Source organism: Cyphomyrmex costatus, unplaced genomic scaffold (genome assembly GCF_001594065.2).
Source record: "Cyphomyrmex costatus isolate MS0001 unplaced genomic scaffold, Ccosl1.0 scaffold649, whole genome shotgun sequence".
NCBI classification, from domain to species: Eukaryota; Metazoa; Arthropoda; class Insecta; order Hymenoptera; family Formicidae; genus Cyphomyrmex; species Cyphomyrmex costatus.
In genome coordinates, this window is record NW_017280210.1 from 77626 (window position 1) to 99946 (window position 22321).

Consider the following 22321-nt stretch of genomic DNA (forward strand, 5'->3'; position numbering starts at 1 on the left):
GAGCTAACCCGAATGCAAAATCATTTATTAATGGTCCTGTCGACCGTTAATAATAAAAATTATCCTCTCTATTAGTCATCATCGTCTGTTAGCTAGTCCATCTCGCAATGATACGCGAAGAAAAAGTTATTTATATAAATGTAAAAATTATAAATACATACTGGAATGCGAAGATTTAGTATCGAAATAACAATTTTGTATTGAAAATTGATGCAAGTATATAGCAGACTACTTAGAGATCAAGATTGCTTTATCAAATTGATTAATTTTGCATAATCATAAGCGGTGTTAAATAAATATAAACAAAATGTACATTGAGAAAAAATATACAAAGTTTTAAGAAACGGATATTTGTTTGAATAGAGAGAAAGCACTAACATAATAATTACGATAAATAAATACATTTAGTAAATAAATATTTACTAAAAAGTCAAATTTATGGTAAAAAATAAATATATGTTTAGTAAATATTTAGTTAGTTACTGTTTAAACAAATATTAAAATTTAGTATGTTTTTTTTAGAAAATTCCGTCTTCTTTCGGTCGCTCTCGTCATCGTTTAAACGAAAGTTCCTGTGTCGCTGAACGTATGTTCCTTTGAACGTATGCATAATGAATCGATATGCTAATATTTCAATAAAAAATCCTCAAAGATAATCTTTATGTGAGTTGCGACAAATAACAATTTGAGTTAAATTCGATGAATGCACAAACACAAAAATAAATAGTTCCAATATGCAATATTAGTGGAATATATAGAGAGATGACGTCATAGGAGTTTGCATTCGAAATTATTGGCCGAGATTATGGGAAGACGATCGCCTACGGAATAATTTTATCGAATCGGCTGTCTACATCTGTACGTGAAAATTGCTGTTTGAGAAAAGCAGAGATCGATTTGAAGATTGTCGAAAAAAACCTATCTAAAATATCGTCAGCTCTGGAACGTAACTTGCATACGCGTTGCATACGCATGCACTTATCATTCACAGCTGGCGGCGCGGCGGGGCAAAACACACCGCCGCGCGACGCGTCTTGCGTCTAGTCCTAGAGTTGCTAGGCGAAATAGTCACGCGGTGCGCGCATACATGCGTGTGCGGACTCGTCATTAGCACGACTATCATTAGCCGGCAAGGCCGCGTTCAGGGCTGTCGACGGACAGCCACGGAGCCCAGCGCTTAGTGCGTCTGTTTCTCAGGAGGCTCGGGTTTCACGCTGTGGGACGGACAGCGTAATTTCGATTGATCTCACGATCCTATTTCTTTCCCTCACGATGTTACGATACAAACGGACGAGGAATTAAGAACGCTTGTGCAGGAAGACAATTGTAATAATTAATATAGCGTGTATACAAAGCACCAAAGTAAAGGGTACAATATAAATACGTAAAATCTCGAAATGTGCGTAGAGATGTAACAGTACGAACGATTGTTGATATGTGTAAACAATCGTGATATAAAATTTATATATTCGTAAAATTCCATTTTGATGCTTAGAGATATTCTGTATCGAGAAAAGGAGCGAACAATGTTCTGTGATCTGTGCAGAAATATTGACCGCGTTCTGCAGAATGCTTAACATTTTACAGCTGTTGGAAGTTTCCCTCGATCGTGCTGATTGAATTGTAATTTTAAAGTTAGAGGAATAGTTGTACATTAAGAAAAAATGTACTAAATTTCAATAAAGATTTGTTTGAATAATACTAATTAAATATTTATTAAATGCAAACATATATTCCTCTTTGAACCATCAATTTAATTCAACTATCATTTTTTGTTGAGTAAATATCTATTTGCTGCAAATAAATGTTTAGTTAGTCCCACTGAAGAAAATATGTATCAAGATTTAGTACATTTTTTGTTCAGCTAAGAAAATATTTGTAAATTAAATATTCCGCCGAATACGCGGTCATTATTTCTACTTCTTGAAAAAAATCATCTCTTTTTTTCATTAATTTCTAAATGTCGGACGTATTTAACATTTGAGAGTTTTGAGAAGAGTTTTGCGAGTGCCGTTCGATCGAATGCACGGAAACGGAAGATTCGCTCTTATGAGGATCTTCTTTTCTGTCGGCGTCGTTTCTTAGCGGTTCCGGAGACGTCGCCTCCATTTGCATCTCGCTGCTGGGATTAGCGCGTGTTCTAGCTCTTACTCCTCTTCTACTTCTTCTCCGTGTTCTCCTCCTTCGACGTCTTCGAGAGGTAGTCGGACGTCTGCCCCTCCTGGCGCGTGATCTACGCGGTCTGCGGCGGCGACTTCTTCCTCTTCTTCGCCTAGTTGTGCTTCTCCTTCTCCTCCCCCTCTTCTTCTTCTCCCTCTCTCTCCTCTCCCTCTCCCGCCTCTCCCTCTGGTACCTTCTTCTCCTCGCCTTCTCTCTCTTCCTTTTTCTCACGCCGAATCGCCATGGTTGTGATGGACAAGGTTCCATCACTCCGTCACCCGTGCCATTTCCTAACGAGAACTGTCTGAGGTAGTCGTGATCGCACGAATAGTACCCTCTAAAAAGAACGTCAGTGGGATGTTTTAGTACCATAGTAATCACTATCTAGTAAATTATGATAAATTATTACAGTCGCCTTCGCATTCGATGTCCCAGAACTTTTGTCATAAAAGACTCAGATATAACACATCGAGCGAACGCGTACCGAGGAACAGTCTACAAGTAGCGAAATTCTCTTCTTAAATAGATATGCTTGGTTACTCATATTATTCAGAGGTCGGAGTTAAAGTCTTTTTAATGACCTTAAGTGAATGAAATTAAGTGCCTTCATCAACGTACGTTACGTTACATCAACCACGTAGGGTGTGACACCACGGTTACTTGATCGAGTGAAAGTATTGTGTGCGTAACACGATCAAAATATTTTTTTTTTACGAAATAGGTCACGTATCGCCCTCACGTAATCGTGACTTAATCTATTGCGCTTTATTTTTGACCCAGCGGCTTTATCATTGGCATTGATAAGCGAGGTTTTTTTTGTACTGCAGAAAATATAACATCGTAAATATGTCCAATGTATTACGCGACACTTGATGCTTCTCTTGTAATTTCTCATAATTCTCGAGAAGTCAGAATGCAGCACTTAATTTCCAAGATAACTTCCGTGAGTAAAAAGCTTATTGTATTAAATTTGTCTAACTAAATATTTATGTAATGTCGCGTAAATTTTGTAATTTGGCATAACGAGTTTTAAATTAAATACTGAGATAAAAGAAATAGAATTGTTGGAATTACTTAATTGTGGATAATCAATAGGAACTTGGAGTCAAATTCGTACCCCTTTAAACGCTTAAGAATCCCATAGGATAATCCGCGCCGTAAAGCGAATTGGACCTGCCGCCTGATCTCGCTAGGAACATTGTACTCTTGGGAAATATAGTTACTAATTTCCCGCGATGTCGAACCTTGCACATCTTGCAGCCTACGTATAGCGTTTACAACCAGGGCCTCGACCTTTGGAGTTCGCTTAATGGACATGTCTACCAATTTTAGCAAATATTCTTTAGTACATTTTGTATGCTTAATTGCGTCATCTCGATCAGCTTTATTATCAGTACTATTACTCATCAAAATTACATGTAATACCGGTGTGAAAAAAAAGTGTTATTATTTGCATAAATATTCATTTTGCTGAAAGAATATTTATAGGGAACTTAATGACGGCTAGATGTAGGAATATTTACCTGCGCGTTGCGTAGAACGTGGCAGGAATATATTTAATTATACTTCCTTTCCGAGAATACGTATCGTAATCCATTAGATAAATGGCACTATAAAATGTATAATTATCAACTCGAAATTATTTTAAATTTTTTACATTTTTTTATTGATAGTTCTAATTCGGCACATCAAATTTTCATTGATTTCAACAAAACGGTATCCAAGGGGAATGATCGTCATTCTCGTGATGATGATCGCAATATTGTTTTTCGATTCTTTTTATCGAAATATCGCTATAGTTGTAGATATAAAAACATAATAAATAAATGAATTGTTTTATTATACGTTATTATAGGTAGATACCAATATAAAATATTCTGAAATGTTATTATAGACTTCACAACAAAAATACGTATCCTCGTAGGAAAGAAATGATGAATTTAGAATAATTTCGCATTTGCCATTTGCTCTTTACCGGTTTCCCTTGAACTTCGTTCCTACCTATCTGACTATATTATAGATTCGTAATCGGACTTACAATCAAAGTGCGGCGATGGAACTCTTCGTGAATATAAATTACGAGCGAATCGAGTATTTGTTTAATGACTAAAATGTTTTAGGTTCGTTAGCAATTGGCACACTTAAATCAATATTTATATTGCCAGTCTGCTAACATTAGTGAGAAGAAATATTAAAATGATAAATTATAATTATGCATTTGAATAGTAAATAAATTACCCTTATAATAAATTAAATTATTTTTATGTGATTCTTTAAATAATTATTATATTCTCTTCTCATTCTGAGTTAGATAATTATATAGATTTTTAAAGCTCCAGATAAAACAGAATTATAAACAATTTAAACCATTACTTAATTAAATCATATTTTGAATAAATCTCAATTATGTTAGTAGCATAAAATCATTATTACCACAGGAAGAAAAATACATTATAGGCTAAAATATCTATTTGTAGCGAGCATTTGTGTTCCTTCATTTTCTTCGTTCCTCGCTCTTTTTCTATCGCGAACAGAAATAAAACAGCGTAAAATGGCATCAGAGTAGCATGTCAGACGTTTGTGTCGTGACAGCTCGGAATTCTTTTCTTATACCTTTGTAAATATAGTCCTCTTCCGGCTATTTGAATCTCTTGATCAAGGCGATACATTGGCTGCGTTATTATTTTTCAATATAAACTATATAAAGCATCAAAAAATTGGTTATCAATACAATTGTATTTTTACGTGACATAAAGTTATTATTAACGTGATGAACACATATCTCATTTTAGAAATATAATATATAATATTTTGCATTTTAAGCGGCATCACAAAATTTATATCATAGAATTTCATAAGTATATATTGTACATACAATTGGAAGCGCACATACATACATGTTTAAATTACTAGCCGATTTTCTTATTACACGGTATAGTACAATGACGAAAGATATACCTGTCTTATCACGCGATCAACTTATCATCTTATCGATACGAGAGCTACCAGATATAACATGCTTTATTAGATATTACTTATTTATATTGCAAATACAATCAAACTGATTATGTGCCATTAGACTAAAAATAAAGAAATATTTTTCTCAAGCGCGTATTTATTAATAATTATTTTATTTTTTAATAGAGCGTCTCAAAATGACCACGTTTTTAAAATTTTTTTCCTTAGCTTCAATATGTTTTTAATCATTTCGATTTGCAACGTAAAGTATGTGAAAATCAAATCCTATTTTAAAAAAATTGATAGTTTAAGTAATTTAAAAAATGCATCTTTTATATATTTTATAATTTTTTTTAATTGTATCTCGAAATTTTTGTTAAATTGTGAAAGCTTATTACAAATTGTCGCGAAAAAAAGAGCAAGGAGAATACATAGTTAATTTATATACATATAAATCCTTGTATGTACAATGTATGGTTTTTTCAATATCACGTACCAATCAAATTTAAATCAAATTAAATTTGTTTCGAAATAAAAAACGAAAGATCTTCCGGTAAATCACGTTAGAGTAAGTTCCTGCAGAGTGCAGCACGGATCGCATGCAGACTCTGCTGGCATCTAGTACCGCTTCGAGAGAATTGATTTCGCTAAAAGTCCGTCATTGATACTAAGCTCGCAACGATAATGCAGAAATCGTCAATGCCCGAACCTGATATAGCTACTTTTTTTTATCTGCAACATTTTTTATTCTACTCTTGCCCCGATAGTAATATTCAAATACCATTGACAATAACATTCGAATAAAAACTTATCAAGTTTCGAAATTAAGTCACTGAAAAAAAAAAAAAGAAAAAATGTAACAAATGTATATAACGATAGATCGTGACACTGGTCTTCTTTAACATACGTCAAGGTGCATAAGAAAAATGACAGGAAATTATCTATAAATTGCTAGAGAGACGATATATATGCGTTCTCCAAGCATTCACCTGCGCGTGCAAGGGCACCGGACATGCGGATCGCACACGTAAACGTTGCGGCCTGTCGGTGTGCTATGTACTGCGCGTTTGTCACACGCGACACACACGCACATTCCCGTGCAAATGATGATTACTGCCGGTGTATCAATGTTATGTGCTCAATAGCGATGGAAACTAGCTCCAGCAAAATTTTTACCATATTTGTGCTACTTACAGTTGCGCTCTTATAATATAATTTTTTTTAACTCTGTTGAATCGTTCGGCTTTATTTGACTCAAAATATATGTAATCTATTTTCTTATTAATATTTTATTTAAAAACCTCTTCACTGGTATTTGATGACTTCGTCGGTTAATGTAAAAATTCTTTTTATTCTTTTAGAGCTTTTAATAACGTTGATACCCACACAAACGATACGAGTGCTTTCTATATTTTTCATTCGACACATCATTCTATCATCGTTATGTTTTTGTTAACATTTATAGTAAATAACAAAGATGAACGCGTCACTTGTGTCGATTTGTGTTGATAAATGAAAAATACTCATGATCGTATAAACTTGAATAGACCAACAAGATTAAATTCGTTTAGAATTTAAGCGGTAAAAAAATATCAAGTGAAATACATGTATATATGATTGGTAAATACAATGATTAGAAAATCAATTGTACATGCTTCAAGTACGCTCCAGAGATAGTAATCATCACACGCTCGTAAACGCTGTGCGCAAAATACGCATAGATTCTCCAAACTGACAACAGTGACAGAGAATTAATTTACCAAGTAGGAAATATTTTTATTATTTCACGGCGCACACGTGTATAAGTGCGCGCGCGTTAACGTGTGCCCATTGTTAGCATTTTCGACCTTGCAGCACGCGAGAATGTGCACGGAGAACAATCGGGACGGTCAAGGAGAACTTACTGAATAATCAGCTTCGCGAGGGAAAATGATTGCGCTGCCTATGAATGAAAAGAAGGAAGCCATGAATTTCTGATTGCCGTGCACTTCGTAAACACCGTTTCGAAGCGGAGATCACGAATAACGATGTGCCGTCCGTGGACAGGCAAAAACCTTTACCATAATCGTACCGTCACTTCCTCACGGAATTTTCTGATGAAATCGTAACGACCATGGAACAAAATCTTGGAACCGAGAAATAAAGAAAAAGAAGATTATATCCTTAGAGCAATCGTACTAAATGAAATACATGGCTTTTTTTTTTTTAAATCACTAAATACCTGGATGTTTCATTATTGCGCGAATTTTAATGGACACCGGAAGAATCATCTCGTAGGAGCAACGTTGACTCTACATTACTCGCATGGCTTTTTTTAAAAGTAACTTCTTATGTAGGACGTTTCTGGCATCCCAATCTTTATAGGTTATATCTTTTTATTGTTTTCTCTTTGATAATTTATATTTAACTTTTAGTACACGCGGTGATATTCTTTTTCATACATGACGGATCGTTTGCGTCTCAAATTAACTTTCATGACTTTAATAAGTATACAAAAATTAGTAAGTGATTCTTACATATATATATTATTCCAATATACATTGGAACATTTTTTAGAAAGAATTATTTATAGAATAGAATTGATTCATTCTTCAGCATACATAAACCAAGGAGGGGACTCGGTTTACAAAATTTTACTACTCCACACATCCATCCATCCTTTTGTCTGCATACTATACTAAGCTATACCTAAACTTTCTTTGTATTTATTCCTTCCACGCACTTGGTATTCAAACTATCACAGCCTTATGTACAATACTTTTCTCTATTGCACTTTCAGTTACCTATTCTTACCGTTACGCACACATCCTTCTCATCTCTTTTACATTCCTATCTCTTTCCTTTCCTGTTCTTTATGCTAAATACTTTCTTCCCGCTTGTCTTCTTTTTTAATTCGTGTTATCTTTATCCTTCCATAATTTCCCTAATATCTTGCCTTTTGTTCTATCTAAATCTTTCTCCTACATCCTCTTTATAATTCTTTCTTTGTATCTCCTCCCCTAATTCTACAAATCGATCCCTTATTTCCTGACATTCCCTTACATAATGCTCTATACAATCCCTATCTTCTTCTCAGAATATACACTTCCAATGGCTCTCCACCGACCAGTACGTACTTATTTACTCGCTCCACACCTTAATTTCACCGTTGCTCTAACTTCATCCTCTCTCCTAACTTCATCTAGATTTTCCTTTCTCAGATATCTGGATCTTCTGTCATTTATCCCTATCTCTTTATATTTCTTATTGTAATGTACTTAATTATTATAAAAAATTCCAATATCCTCTCTCTGCCTTTATGTATCCCTTGGAAAGTATTTATAAAAATATTGGAAAAATAGGAAAATATTATTTAGTCAAATGCTCCTAGGTCGGTATTCATAGTTAATCGTTTTAAGTTTTTTTTAAGATATCATGAACCAATCACAGAGCTGTATGAACAGTTTAACATATCATTTAGATGGTCTTAAAATATAAAGCAGCTACAAATACCTAGAATGTTTGTATTCAAAGAAATGTGTAGAACACGAATCATGTGGATGAAGGATTAAATAAAAGTATTTAACATTCTATACATACTTTAGATAAAGATAAATGCAATTTTTTTTTAATTACAAAACATTTTACATTAGATATAATGATGTATATAAATAACATTTGTATATTTAGCGAATTTACAAGGTTCTACAAAACATCCCGCGCGAGTGATGAAAGTTCTAAGTAAATGTGGTAATATTGATAAAAGTATCTTTGTGTGCATCGCAACAGATAAATTGCTCGCCGGATACTTTCTCTCTTTTCAGAAATTCATAAAGTCTTGGATGAGTCCCCTCCCCCGCGAGCTTATAAATATCAGCGAGACGGGGGTGCGGAGGATTCAGAGCGTAATCATCGCGCGCCTCTTACGAGGTTATTATTGCTGTAAGGATGAATCCATAATATCGAGGCGAGCCGGCTCGACGCGACCGAGCGAAAGTGCCTCGGCCGCATAAATGTCGGGCCGGCTCGGCCGGGGACCGAGAAGGTGGCTTAACGAATGTGGAGAGATCGGTGAACCGGAAGCGAAAGGCGCGCGCAGCTTCACGATTCGTTTGGTACGACGTATACATAAGATCTCGTCAGTCTCCCAGCCTTTAACGCTTCGCGGAACTAGAAATCTTGTTTTTCACGCTCGAATCGCGGCGAGCTTTGTTCACGCATCTCTATATTGTCCTGCGTGCGAACGAGAATTTTCTTTTTTTGTTTTAATCGCGTGTCAGATAGAGATTAACCGTGAAGTGTGGACCGAGTGGATAGACTACGCGAATAAGACGATTCGAGGTGAAAGAATTCATTCAATAAACTTAAAACGCAATAAAAATCATGCCAACGAATGAAATATCTAATCTTGACAATTAATCTCTATAGTAATTAAATTTAATTTTGGTAATTATTTTTCACATAATTTGTTAATTATGTAGCAATTAAACTTAATTCTGATAATTATTTTCCACATAATTTTTTTTGTATTGTTACGCCGAGAAAAATTTCTGGTCGAACCTGGAAATTCTGATCATATCAATCGGAATACTATGGTTATCTTCTCAACTAAAACAATTATGATGATTATAATAAATTCAACTGTGTATACAGAAAAAATTCTGATTTGTCCATTTTCAACCAGAATTCCCCCAATTAATGCAGCAGCCAAATTTCTTTTTCTGGTAAACGATTACGGTTTTTCTTACCTCCGTGAGATCGTCCTATAAATTAAATTGGACCGATTTTGTCTTGGTGTAACATTTTTGTCGCGTTTGCATTCATCGTGAGAAATAGCTGTTTCCACGTGTCGATTAAAAAGGTAATTACTATGTTACGCTTGCGATGCAACGCGACCTTCGGCACTGCACTGTCGAGCCGGACACGGATGTTTCTCGGCGCGTCCGCACCGACATTACCGCTCAGACTTTTGCGCTCGTAATTTCGCGACTCGAGATCCTCTCGGATCCTTGTTTTCCTGTTTCTTTTCACGAGCACGAGAACAATCCTGGCTTTGGAAAATTGGAAACGCGATATAAATGGAACGTGACCTCCAATAACTCGGGGAGGATAGCCGGGATGCGACAGCGGTGGGTCGGCATCGGAAATGGGCGCCCACGTGCGCTCTTATTAGATGCAGCGCGATTCACGTGGCGCAACACGTGAGCGGGTAGCTATCGCGACGGGAATTTCTGCCGAGGGTGGCTTCGCGGGTGGTACAACTAGGTGGGGATCGTTAAATGGGGATCGCGAAGCAAACGCGCGAAAGGGGTAAGAGAAGTGGTTTGCTTTCCTTAGTTTCTGGTCGTAATTTAGAAACGGTTGCGCAATTATTACGATATGGAACAAAGCGTCAAAATCTTAGATATTAATCAAAAAGCTTTTTGTACGTTTCTTTACTGCTGTTATAATATCGATCTTTGTCATCAGTCGAGTGCGAGAATCACTCTTTACGAGAATCATAATTTTTACATTGAAAAAGTGTTTATCACTATTTTTCTAATTATCTACTACTGCATATAAAACTATAAATATAATTATATATATTATTGTCATAACATTATAGTAATAAAAACTGCTAACTATATATACAATCACTTTACCATGTAATTATAATCATAAATACTGAACATTTTTCTCTTAGAGTCTAGATGACTAATTTAACGGTGAGCTTTTTGATCGTCTTTCTAAGAGAAATTTCTTTATGCGATCACAACCATGGACTTTAATAATTTATTAATTTAGGATCTAAGAAAAAAATAGTCCTTCTCAAATTAACCCTTTATACCTACTTTCAACGCGCCAAGTTGCGACTGATTGCAAAGACGAATTGTTCTGCGAGTCGCGATACAGTGACAATGATAGAAGCGTCGAAAGAACTACCTCATGCGTGGCGGAGATGGATGGGCCATGGGGAATCGCCAGATCAATTTACATTTTAATCGTCCCGTTCGGGAGGAGCGAGGGAGGCTTTTATCTATCGCATGGCAGACGATGGCCCATCCGACCCATCTGCCTCAATCATCGATCGGAGAAGAAACAAATGCGGCACCACGCACGACAGAGTCAGAGTCGGCCTATACCGATCTCCGGCTCTAAGCATCGAGCGTCTACCGGGATGCGATCGTCGCTCGACCGGAAAATACAAAGGGATGTGCGCGCGACGTCCATAGGTAGCCCAGCATTGCTGCAGTTGATGGATCGAGTCGGTTATGGGCGATGAGAAGAATGCTCGTTAACCTAACGGTTCAGACAGCTTGTAATAAACACCCGTATTTATATTTACCTATAAATTTGATACGACCGGTAAAGCATTATACTGTAAAATTTTCAGGCAAGCTGAATGAAGATCGCACAACTATATTTAATGACAGACGATAAATTATGAATTTCTGAATAAATTAATGAAATATATAAAGCTGAATTACGAAAAATAAATTATGAATTTCCGACGTGATCGATTTTCTTGTCATGAAAATTTTTTATGTGATCTTTTCCTCCATTTGCGGTGTTAGATATTTCGATAACTAATCTTCAAATCGTAATTGTATTTATGTAGGAGTAAATTAATTGAGAAAAAAGTTATATCAATTGTCCATAACTCATAATCTATCCGTGTTAAAAATTAATGAAAAATCTTATTGAAAATCAATGGGTACGAATTTGCGGACACTCTGTATTCTGCTCGATGTTTATCACTGGCTACTGAATGCACGATGCTTATCTACGAACGGTCGACGTTGGCGCGATGCAAATGTAGTGTCAGGTGAAAAGAATAAGGCGACGTTACGGAAGCGGGAGAAATTCCGGAGACGACGTATGCACGAACGAATGTATGAGTACGTTGACCTGAAATGACCTGACCTGCGACAACTCAACGTGTCGGACGATAGTGTCATGCGTCGAAGTAATCTCATGCGCGGATTATCGATACACCGATATATAGTACGATACGTAATACGTTACATAACAGCTACATTGCACTGATTTTACATAAATGGAAGTATGCGAATAGTTTTCCGCGTATCGTTGTGTGAAGCGATTCGATGACGTCTATTTCCGTCACATCGGCTATCAATGACCGCGGCAGAATCACACGACCAAGTCGTCTTTCGTGGATTTTCCTGCAAATTTTGAAAGTTCCGAGTTTAACATCGCTACGTATAGCCTTGGCTACAATTATAAAGCACTTCCACAAATTTACGTAAACTTTTACGTAAATTCTATATCTTTCTAGAAAGATATATATTATAAGAAGTTTTTTTGAAAAATGATATTAATTTTTCATATTTTTTGTCTATCTTTTTTGAAGATGCTTTATACAGCCATAGAAAAGATTTTTTAATTCCAATTCTATTACTGTGCGATCATAAAATTTATCATAAAATAGAATCGATGTAGGAATAATTATATTTATTGTCAACAGAGGAATATTTCACTCTTGAATAAAAATTTTATGCCTGAAATAAAATTATCTTGAACATTGGTTTCGTGCCAAACTCCAACATCGTGCGTTACAACATCGAATAAAGATTTATTCTAATGTTAGAATTTATATCAACTTGAATTTATGTGTTATTTTTGTCTGAAGACAATAAGTTAATCTAATTTTTATTAAATAAGGTTTCGAGAAGATTAAGTATGTCAAAAATATTTTTTTCTACTTGTTATTAAAAATCCTTTCTGAAAGGATACTTATAATCAAAAGGCTGTCTTATTTAAAATATCGAAACTGAAAAATGTATTTATTTATATGAATATTATATGAAGCAGCAACGTCTGCTTCGACTTTTCGATTCATTCCTGTCGGTCTAATTTCCACTTATAATTATTTAAAATATCGTTTCTAAAGAAACAAGTATTTGACGATTAGAAAGACATCGTCGCGTCCAGCGCGATTATGATTGCTATTCGTATCAAAGAGGGAAACGAGCCGTTATTCTTGGTAACGTTCACCTGTATTCATTTGTCGGGTCGGAATTAACACCGGAGTGCTCTTTCCAGAAATACTCGAATGGGGTTGTGGGCGAACACGTGACTGAAAAACGTGCCCGCCGATGCACGTGGACCCGGGCACATCCCCCGACATCGGCCACCGACGCGCCTCGTGCCCTCAACCCTCTTTCGTTTCGAAGTGGAGGAGAAGCTTCCGCTCGTCTCAGTCATCGCCGAGTCTCTTCGGGTTACGTGCGTACGAAATTGCATCGACGATCCTCGCGCGCCCGCGAGTCTCTCGTCATAGACGAGACGGATGTATTCGCGCGTGTAAAATTCGCCGATCGTACCAAGAAACGCATCTATGGTGCATCCACCTGTAACTCGTCGAGGTCGCGATCGCGATGTCGGGTCGCGACGCGAAAGTGACAATCGATAGATTTAAATACTTGGGAGAAGCCGGCCGGTTCGCGCGGCAACAGGACGAGTTTAATCCGCGATTGTGCGGATCGCCGAGATTGATCGCAGCGGAAGCTCCACTGTTCGCGGAGACAATCGACAGTAACGGCGGAACGTAACTCTTGTTCCCTCGACATCATGATTTTCCGTGTTATACACTTTACGCTGCACTCATCCGTAATATATCCGATTCGCTGTCTCGGTCGCACAATAGCATAAAAATTCCGAAGCAAATAAATACTTCGATTTCATCTTGACGAAATATAATGTCTTTTTTTTTATAACATAATGTGAAATGTATAATTACGCATAATGCAAAATTTTAATGCAAGACTCGTATAATTTCTCCTTAACAGCTAATATTCATAATTTTTATAGATTTCATTGATGTAAAAGAAATCAAAGATATGTATATTTTATTGATATGTATGTCTTATCTCGTTTTATTTTTATCGCTGTACTGTAATCTATTGACTACTATCACATAATATTTAAGAAAAAGAGATTAATAATTAATAAATATCGAAAAAAAAAACATGCAAGATTAATAATTAGCATGCTATAAAATACGTTCACACTTATACTTTTTATATTTCAAGCAGGACAATCAATTTTTTTTTAATTTGGCATTGTTATGTTATTTATATAATAAATATATATAATTTAAAAAAAAAAACAAAAGTTTAATATTTTTCTATTGGTTATGTTATGATATGATTCTTGAATTTTTCTCTTTTCAATTTTTTTACGAAAATAACAAATTAATTTTTTAAATTAATTTTTTACAAAATGTAAGAATAATAAAAAGATGCTAATGCGTTATGGCTTCTAAATAGGTCACAAACGAGAAAAAACTATATGCAAATATAAAATTTTGCTCTCCTAGCTTTTATGTATTTCACTGAATGAACAAAAGTTTAGAGAAGGAATAGATATATTTCATTTATTATATTATTTTAAACTCTGCTATTGTTCGCGAGGTCGGATGAAATATTACGGAGAATTGTTTGTATAACTACTTATACCAAAGAGCTTTTTCAATTCGTTAATTTCTATACACATTTGCAGGATTCGTAGACAATTCAATGACAACCTGCGAATATGAAAACTGGACAAAGTACATATAATTTACTAATTTATGTCCGGTGAAACTTATAGAAGATTATAAATGCATCGTGATAAAAATTGTTGTCGAAGCGACAAAAGCAAATCGTTGCTAATTCATCAACGAATTATTTCGTGATGCAAACTCACTGAAAATTGTTGTTAACTCTTACAACATCAATGCAAAACTGAACCAAATGAATACTGGAAAAATAAATAACAATTAATAAGGTAGATGTATTTTACTTAAGTAATAAAAAAATTATTTCATTATTTCGGAAAGTAAATAATGAGCATCGAAATTAATGGAAATCAATTTGGTGGAATTTGACGAAATAGAGAATTACTGTGCGCAAGTCATGGTCAGGCACGGTGTCAATTTTGCTCTGAATATCGAGTGATTGTGTGAGAACTATTCAGACCCGATATACTGTACGCGGTACCTTCCAACAAGAAATAAGCTACTGTCGAATCCAGAATGGATTCCTGCGACTGGACACGAATGGGGAACGAGGATGGCGAGGGGATGGCCAGTACGGACGCGGCTGCCTCTTGGCAGCAGTGTTACACCTGGTGCACGCCGTACTCGCATCCTCACCCTCACCACCATCCGCATCATCCTCGTCAGTATCAGGGTAGCCAGTATCAGCAGCTACCAGGAAGCGCCTCCGCCGCGACAAATGCTTCTACCCATTATTCGACGAATGCTTCCCAGCAGCATCATCTGCAGCTGCAAAGTGCCCAGCCACCGCCTTTGGACCAACAGCAGAACTTTCATCCTATTAGAGGACAAGGCGGACTCAGGAGAATCGTTCCTTATGATGGATCAGGTATCCAATTCGCGTGCAATGCGTCAATTTTTACAATATCGATTCATTTCACAATGAAAAAACGAGACAATTTCGTGCGGATTAATGCGTGAAAATTACTATTTATTATAAAACTCAACTTATTAACTTACTATACTTAATTATACTTAAAATAATAATGTAATAATAGAAATAAATGCTAACTCTTATTAGTCTTTATTTTTATTATTATATTATTTTAATATTGAGAGTTCTTTGTAACAATTTATTGTTCAATTAATTATACTTAACCATTTGGTGCCATACTATACGTTTTGTCATAGGAAAACACAAGTATTGTGTAAAAATAAATTTATTGAAACGTCATCAGATACTAATATAATAATAACAAGCAAATATATGTATTTTTATTGGTAAAAAGTTATAGGTATATAAAGTAAGAGAATACCTTGTAGCACAATTTATTAGCACAATATTGGTTCAATGTCGATCTAATATTGGTTAAATATATTCTCAAACGGCAATAAATTGCTGTAGGGAAGAATGGGCATGAAAAAGTCTTTTTTTAAATATTAAAAAAAAAATTTAATCTGGTACGTATTAAACAAAATAATTACTTTCTTAATTAAGTATACTAAATTATCTATAAGATTCATTTAACAGAAAAATAATATTTAATCATTAACTCAGATTAATCACCATTTTTTATAAACTTAAATTTCAGCTCTTTCAAAACAACATGGTTTTGAAAACAATGGTTTTGAAAAAGCTACAATCTATTTTGAAAGAACCGAATACTAAATTATTTAAGTTTTAACGTAAATAAAATCAAAATGTTGTTTTATAAAAAATAAATATAACTTTTTAGGAAATTAATAAACATGTGGAAAACAAAATATAATACTTCTAATTAAAAACACTTATTGTCTCATGTTGCCGTCTTATAATAAAGAAATACTTGAAGTATTCACAGGGATGTTCCTTGGAGAAGGAAATAGAGTAGATACATCTGAAGACAATTTTATACTGTGCGCTGACAGAATCATATCCCTGGGTATGCAATAAAAGAATTGGCTCTTTCATAAAATTATATGTAAAAAAACTAATCACAGAATCTGATAAACTAAAATAAACAAAAAAATGTGTAACTATACGTCCTTAGTTACATTAATGTATAATAGTATTCGATAAAATAATGCTTTTTCCAAAAACTAATCGCAAATAAATGAAAAAACAAACACTTGGAAATTTAACTCAAGAAACGTACTTTTTGTAGCGACAATTTTGCATTTCTCATTACGGCAACACCATTTTGACGATGACTATCAAATGTATATGGACGACGTAGTTTTAGCACTGTTATCAAGTGAAAATTTTTTTAAGTTTTGGAAACATTCAGTTAGTTGAAATACAAAATGGCTCTTTCAAAACATGTCTCCTTCATGCCCACTCTCCTCTAGTAGAGTAGCCCGGTATGACACACTTAGATTGATACCGAATGGTTAAGATGTGTCTTCTGCTAATAATTACAGTCCTATTATAAGGCATCGATTTATTGATATTGTAACACGAAAATTAATTACATTTCTCTGGAAATTTTCTCCGTTTTTTTTTTGTTCTTCTCCTGAGTATTCCAAATCGTTCCTCTTCTCCAGGGACAATTTCCCTGACGCGAAATTATATAAGTACTTCAGTTACTCGTCACGCAACGTTCATCACCAAATGGATCGATCTTATTGAAAGGATTAATATATCTTACCGGTTTTGAGTTAACTTGTTTCACGTACATCCTAAATTATCTCGTAATATCATTCTCTTACAGACTTTGGCTATTACCCAAGAGGCTCGCGTTTTTTGCAACTTTTATGATAGGTCTCTTATTGATAGTACGAAAAATGACAAAAGTGGTAAGGAAGATGACCCTAAAGAAAGAGACAGCCATAAATAATACATATTTACTCGCCGTTACTACCAACATTTGGCGCACTGCATCCTTACTCTGACTTCCTGTCGATAGTGTTACTCAAGATGATCCAATTTTCTAAAGACACGATAGCAATCGATTATAATAATGAAAGCCTTACAGCTGCAAGCAGGGAAAACGTATCGCGCGACTCAGACGTGCACGTGTGAATTCTACCAATTAAGTTTTGCACGATAAAAAAATGAACAATATTTTTACGCAGCAATTTTTATGCAGTTTCCCGCAAATCTTTTCCGCAACGGTAAAATTTTGTTTAGACAACGCTGTTTTCGCTGCTTTTAAAATCGTAAAAGGATATTAAAATGGAAAAAAGGTCCAATTCTGTGTCGAGACGCTTTCATAAATCTTTTATGTCTTCGTTAATAAATCGTAAATGACAGATTCGCGAATTAGATGTTTCCGTTGTCGCATGGCACCGGCGTCGGAATGGCGAACACGTCGAACACAATTTTTCCGAACACACGTTTGCGTAACGCGTTTCACGACGAAAGGGATTTGCCACGAAAGCTCTTGCAAAAAGACAAGGAGGAAGAGAAGTTGCCCACGCAACCATCGGTAAACAGTCCGATGAATTATTCATGGGAATCTGTTGCTTTCATCTAAACGGCTGTACCGTTTCGCGATGCGGATTTGTTTAACCAAAAGATATATTAAAGAAATATATACCTATTGACTTATTGAGACATAGATTCAGTAAAGTATTTTCGGAGCCTAGAAGAATGCTTTTGCTGAAGATACTTATCTAAAATAATTTAGCTACACTGAGAGAAGAAATATCTTAATACAAAGAAAATTTACTTAACACAAGTAAACTTTTTTTGTATCAAGTAAATTTTCTTTGCATTAAGATTTTTTTTCGCAGTATAGATACAGATCTGAAAATAAGTTTGGACCATCTAAATAATTATGTAGGACGCTCAAGCTGGTTACCAGAATGTCAATACTTTGCATTTTTAAGAGCTACAGCATGCGAAATGCATAAGCATAGCTAGTACAAAACTGAACCAATGAACATCAAGCATAAAGTCATCATATTGATTTACATAAATATGCATTAATCAGTAAATACCTCGATTTTGTAATTTTAATGACAATTCGGTATCGCTGTATAAGAATTACAGAGAATCAGGGTACAGGTAGTTTTTACTTTTATGCATTTTGTATGTTATATCCTTTATTTAAATTGTTTTAACGACCTACATAATTGTTTTGATGATTTAATAAAATTTTTTCAGGTTTATAAATTTTTTTGAACTAAATTTTTAAATACTTTAACGAAACCGTTTTTTCTATGTACAGTTGCGACTTCTGGCAGTACACAGACGTACTTTAACTGTTTTAATTAAGCCCTTAACTTAAAAAATTTTCAACGTTTGGTTATGAGAAATAAGAAATTAATAAATTATAGAGCAAAATATGATACGGTTAACAGAACAGAATCTTAACTATGAATAACAGCGTTATAATACGATTCTTTGTAGAGATGACGCATTCCAATGACATCATTAAAATTGCACGTACGCACCGTAATTATATTTCTTTGTTAGTGTTTTCCGTCATGCAGCGCTCACACTTTTCGTACTTAGGTGAGCGTATTATTTATTCATGACGTTCTCATATAAATATTTATTAATCCATTTACCGCCTACCTAATGAAACATAAACTTCTTTTACGTCTTTTACGATCTTTTACATCTGTTTAATCTCTTTGATTCAGGAGCGGATAATTACTTATCGTGGCCTGAAGCTAATAATTTGTATTTATCTTCAATGCGAAGATGTTCTAAAAATATATGTGTAATTTCAAAAAAGAGATTATAAAATGTTAATAAAATTATTCTTCAATATCGCTCACAGATGATTGAAACAATCGAGTTTTATAAATTTAAAAGTTGTATTTTATTATGTAAACATATAAATTCTATAGCCTTTCGAATTTATCTTTGAAATCCAATTATGTAAGGATTGTATTATTCGTCCGAGTTTATCGTCGGAGAAAATTTTCCAGAATGCATGAATGTACCGAGACGACTACCATGTTTATCCGAGAAAAGCAACTGCAAATGGAAATAGCTGTTACGGGGACAATAACGTTGTGGCGTTATTTTCTCTCTCATGGAAATTCGAGGTAATCCCGATATCGAAATAAACAGCAACGTCCATCACGTGGAGCGACGTAACACGGAAACTGTATCTAATCGCGTGCGATTTCCATGGATGGGGATTCTTTTCACCATGTCGTTCTTTCACACATACTTTTATAGTACTCCGTTATTCAAATTACGTCTGGTCCGATCGGTTTTGAGACGCATGAGAGAATAAATCCTATCTTTTACAAACTTTCTCCTAGTTATGTATCGCATTTTTTGCACTTTCACAAAAATTCAAAAAATGATAACGAAAATAAAACAAAATTTGACTCAACTGCCTATGTACCTTAATATTGTATAGCATACAATTATTGCAATTTCATTAAATCTGCAATGACGCAAAAATTGTTAGAACGTGTATGTTATATTTTATCTGGGGGTTAAACACGCTGAGAGAAAAGAGATCGATATTTATGATATCGATTTGTGATAACATAATTGCACGGTAAAGTATAATTATGATTAAAAGTTTTATATACATTTAGTTATATAACTGCTATATAATGTCAGTAATAATAATCTTTATAGATTTATCAAAAAAACTTAATTGGCGAGAATGACTCAAAATTATAATTAAATTATGGTCATTTCAATTCATTTTTTTACTCAGTGTAAATAATAATAATAGAATAATGAAACAGAGCCCAGATAGACAATTTATGCTTAAAATAATACGTATGTTTGAAAATCTTAAAATTATTATTTCAATTTAATGTTCTTAAAATTATATTTTCTGTTTTTTTTCTGGTGACTTAATTAAACCTCTAAATTCTCTTTTATCACATTAAAAAAGACTCAAACGTGTTTAGAAGTAAATGATTCAACGAACTAACGAGGCTTACCGTCAAGAATGGTAAACGGGGTGAAAATGCTACTGCGTAAGGAGTTTGCCGATGATGAACTATATGGTGATCGCTTGATTAGCGAGCTGACATTGGGAGAGACGCATATCTTCGAGCGGTAACGTAAATCTATCTGCTGACAGAACACAATTACGGTACCTTCTCGCATAACGCGGCTTCGCGTAAACCGCAACTATGACTTATCATTGTTTCTTCGCTGTCATGCACTATGTACTCGTATACGTAGCCAACGTAGTACAGGGATTGGGCGGACACATACGCGACAAGTACTACAGAGAAGACTCGTTCATGAAAACGCGATATTCTGGTTTACATAATTAATTATCTTGCAGCGTATTGAACATCCACGTTTTCATAAGCCACGGATTTTTCAGAAGAATTGATAAATTAATAAGATATCAAGCCCATGTGTGTAAAATTTTAATCTCATAAAAGCAGCTTCAGTTGTAAAGTGCGTCTAATTTATTAATAATCGAAATTTTTGAAAGATAGTATATGAAAAATTCCGGTGTGGAATCGAGAAGAAATTTAGAGAAGAAAAGATTACAAACGTTAGAAATAAAAAACAACGTTTTGATGTAAATATGCATGTAAAAACATAATGTATGTAATGTATAATTTACGGATTTATATAGAAGTTGCAAAAATAAAATTTAAAAGGTTCTGAATGATTTTAATGAAAAATAATTTTTAAATATTTGACATATATATATCTAATATATGAATGAATCGATAAATAATCTTAACAAAATAAATGTTTTTCGTAACTTCTCTTTGCTTAACAATTTTTTGTGAGTGATCTTAATATCAGACTCCAAAAAGTTAATATGTAGCTATTTAATTGTACAAATAATATTGTATATATTCTATAACATTTCAAGTATGATTACATGCATATGAAAATCACATATATTTTCACTGCATGTTTAAAATAATTTTATCAAAAAGCAGAAAAAGATAAATTTGACATACAATTCAAATCAAAATTTCGAAAACATTTTTTTAAATTAACTTTTTCGTAATTACTTATTCAAATATTCATAATAATCCATAATACTTAATCCATAATAATTACTTATTCAAATATTCATAATACAAATATTCATTATAATGTGTTTTTAAATAATAATTCTTTAGATCCAATCGTTATTAGATCTGAAAGCATATTATCAAATACACATTGTTAAGAATATTTAAATAAAAATGTCAATTTTTTATAATAAAATGTTTCCAAAGGTATAGCTTGGAGTGTAAATAACTCGTTTAAAAGCTATTTTCAAATTTATTGTATTTATTCAGATTAATTAAGATTTAACAGATTCTCTGTCTTCTAATTCCTTATTTTAAAAGAAATGAAACATTTGAATTAAAAAAATCTTGTTTTATCCAACGATAAACAGATCGTAAATCTGTGAGAATAGGTACATACCTCTGGTTTATTTTTAATAATCGGTAAAAAAGACAATAAAAAAAGATTGTTATCGTCGTAATTAATTTCCTTCCTGTGAACACTAATCGGAATGGAATTACTTGCGGATTGCTTGTTAGATTCACAACGAGCGCGATTTCGTCGTTTTTCCCCATTCGTATGCGCTGAAGAATCGCGAGATTTTCTGTCGCGGTCATTGTGGCCGTTTCTATCTTGTTACATAGAAAAAGATCGAATCGAAGGTTCGCGGAAAAGAGGCGGACTGAGAGAGACGAGGGGCGTAACGACGTCGCGAGAAATGGTAGAAGCGGCGGAGGTACAAGAGTCAGAAGGCTAAAACGGAGGAGGAGAAGGAAAGCGATTACTACGACGACTTGTATCCTGCGCCGGCTAGCTCGGTTAGAAATAAACAGCGGCCGTCGGTTATCCTGAAACGTTGCATTATCCGTTGC

The 22321-nt window shown here is 34.3% G+C and overlaps 3 protein-coding genes across 3 annotated transcripts in view; 2 read left to right on the forward strand and 1 right to left on the reverse strand.

Annotated features, from left to right (window-relative positions):
* Nucleotides 1-22321, forward strand: part of LOC108779959 (PAR-domain protein 1) — a 94025-nt gene that overhangs the window by 12878 nt on the left and 58826 nt on the right. The gene's annotated exons all lie outside the window — the stretch shown is intronic.
* Nucleotides 1874-3871, reverse strand: LOC108779960 (luc7-like protein 3). The gene is made up of 3 exons (XM_018547534.1): nucleotides 3684-3871; nucleotides 3278-3479; nucleotides 1874-2497 (listed from the first exon to the last, which is right to left on the reverse strand). The coding sequence occupies exons 2-3, from the start codon at nucleotides 3475-3477 to the stop codon at nucleotides 1957-1959; spliced, it is 741 nt and encodes a 246-aa protein (XP_018403036.1). The 5' UTR covers nucleotides 3478-3479; nucleotides 3684-3871; the 3' UTR covers nucleotides 1874-1956.
* Nucleotides 15137-15556, forward strand: LOC108779945 (uncharacterized). Its single transcript, XM_018547516.1, has one exon. It carries the CDS (start codon nucleotides 15137-15139, stop codon nucleotides 15554-15556), a length of 420 nt encoding a protein of 139 aa, XP_018403018.1.